General features: G+C 32.3%; 1 protein-coding gene across 1 annotated transcript in view; it reads left to right on the top strand.

The window, feature by feature from the left end:
- The window catches only part of TECRL (trans-2,3-enoyl-CoA reductase like), a 24,264-nt gene that overhangs the window by 3,168 nt on the left and 18,475 nt on the right, over positions 1-2,621 (top strand). The window contains exon 3 of the mRNA XM_037735883.1: positions 2,468-2,586. Coding sequence (XP_037591811.1) covers positions 2,468-2,586 — 119 coding nt within the window. The remainder of the gene's footprint in view (positions 1-2,467; positions 2,587-2,621) is intronic.

The raw sequence follows: 2,621 nt of genomic DNA, 5'->3' as shown, positions 1-2,621 counted from the left end.
TAGTATCTCAGTGGTGAATGTATTTGTGCCACATTGTTCCCAAAAAACAAATACATTAAGTTTGTATAAAGTAATTCCACAGCAGATACACAAACTACTTTTGAAATGTAGGTGTCTAGCAGGGCTTTAGAAAATAATCACAAAGCTTGTGTCACCTAACTTTCGGGATGATGTTGTTTTAAGATGAATTCTTAAATGTCACATCCAATTGCCACAGACTAAAATGTTGTCTCCAAAATTGTTTTGAATTAATGTTATAATGTCAAAAGAATTTTATTATAAGTTCATATAGAAGGAGATTTCTATATGTGACCCAACCACCACAAAGTTATTCAGATCTCTTAGAATCCTCCACACACTGAGACTAAAGGGATATCTCCTGTAGGAACTGTATCCACATCAAGTATCTTACGAACCTGTTACCTGAACATTTCCTTGTCTTCTTCAACAGAAACCAGAAACCTGGTGCAATGCCTCCCTTGCTGTTTCCAAAGCTGAACATGTGCTTTTCTATGCTGTGCCCTCATATCCTGAACCTTACTTGATTCAAAATAAATAAGATTTCATCTGTACTTTGCTTGGGAAAATGAATTGGATCCATGCCTATTTATGGTTTACAGTTAATTTAGCAATTAACATAAAATAATCAGTGTTTGACTGGAAGTTAAACATAATTATATAGAATAATAACGCTTTGAAATAAAATCAAACTTGGTGAGTTAGCAATGATGTACAATGCGGCATATATAAACAGTATGGTTCTATTTGTATATTCTATGGTGGTTTCTACACTCTCATGCTTTAGCATGAAAGAAGTGAATGAAGTGATGTAGAAGAATCATAGATTGAACCAAAATTTCTCACTGATGGCTCTGCTACATTGTTGTTTTCTTATAAAACAAACAAAAAAAAGTATATTACCCAAGGGTTTTTGTAACCACTTCTACAAAAGAACAATAAAATGAGGAGAGATATCAATTTCCTTATCTACCTTTTGAAATCATAAGGCAGCTTCTATATCACGACTTTTGCTTCTGTTTGTCTCACTTTCTAGAAAGCTCTTCCCCCAGATATCCATGTTTTTTGCTCTCTTACCTATTTTTTCAGAATTTATCTACTATTATACTTATAGGTATATGCATCACATAAAACATTTATGTTACATAGTAGGTGCACAATTTGTTTTTCCTGAATTAATGAATAATGATAAATTTGCTGCTGACCTAATCAGGATAGTGTTAGTCTAATTATTTGTTTTCCCTAAAGTCACCCTACTCATACCAAAAATCATTTCCACAGAAATAAACTCCCAGACTTATAAGTAACTCAATGTCTGATTTTATTATTATATACAGCACGTTTACTGGTTAAAGTATGTCATCAGTCGGGCGTGGTGTCTTATGCCTGTAATCCCGGCACTTTGGGAGCCCCAGACAAGTTGATCACTTGAGCCCATGAGTTTGAGACTAGCCTGGGCAACAAAGTGAAACCCATTTGTACAAAACATACAAAAAATTGTCCAGGCATGGTGGCACGGGGGTGTATGTGAGCTATTCAGGAGGCTGAAGTGGAAGGATTAGTGGAGCCTGACAGATTGAGCCATGATTGTGCCACTGCACTGGAGCCTGGACGACAGAGCAAGACTCCAGCTCTAAAAATAAATAAATAAATAAACAACACACAAAAACATGTCACATTTGATCCATATTTATTTCTCTAATAGCAAACAAAGGTTATGAGATTTTACATTTTTATATATAACAAAGTAGGTACAGCTCTTAATGAAAACTATATGCTTTTTAGTATATTCAGAAAAATGTACCTCTGTAAATCACATTTTACATTTACTTTTAAGATAGTAATTATATGAAAATGATAAGAGGTAGTAATTTAGAATACAGCAGTAAAAACAAGCACACAAAGAGATAAAATATTATAATATTCAGTAGAAAATAAAAAAGTAAATAAAAAAACAAAAAGCTACATTATTACTGCACTGAAATGCAATTTAAGCTTTCTCCATCTTGGTATTTGCTAAAGGACAAACAGACAATTAAAAAGTTATTCTGAATATTATAAAATGTCAAATGCATTCCAAGTAGGCTTTGGAAATTTTTAAAACTTGTAGGTTGTCAGGTTCAGTCAAGGCATTTTGACATGAACACATTTGCAATTATTATATTTATACCTACTCTTGGGACAGGTGGGAGCATAATGGTTTATGACTGGTATTATAAAATATTTTAGTATCATCAGAAGTAAATATAGAGACTCTTATAACAGCTACTTTTATTGCTAAATTTTGAAAATTAAATATTAAAGAAAGTATTTGGGTTTTAGTTACCAGAAACAATATTTCCTAATAGCTAGAATATTACAATAAACTGAAAATTTTAAATGTACCATGCATAAGGCAAGCCAGAATTTCAAAGGAATTTTAATGTTTACTTTTTATGTTTTTTTCTAGCTTGGCTTGCTTCTGTCATTGTATACATTACATCCGATACCTTTTGGAAACCTTATATGTTCACAAAGTTTCTGCAGGACAAACAACTTTGAAAAATCTGATAATGGTGAGGATGCTTTGTATTTTTAATTATTATTGAGACATTTTAAATGTT

Source organism: Cebus imitator, unplaced genomic scaffold (genome assembly GCF_001604975.1).
Source record: "Cebus imitator isolate Cc_AM_T3 unplaced genomic scaffold, Cebus_imitator-1.0 Scaffold1070, whole genome shotgun sequence".
NCBI classification, from domain to species: Eukaryota; Metazoa; Chordata; class Mammalia; order Primates; family Cebidae; genus Cebus; species Cebus imitator.
Note: the sequence above shows the minus strand (reverse complement) of the source record. Positions and strands in the feature narration are given on the sequence as shown.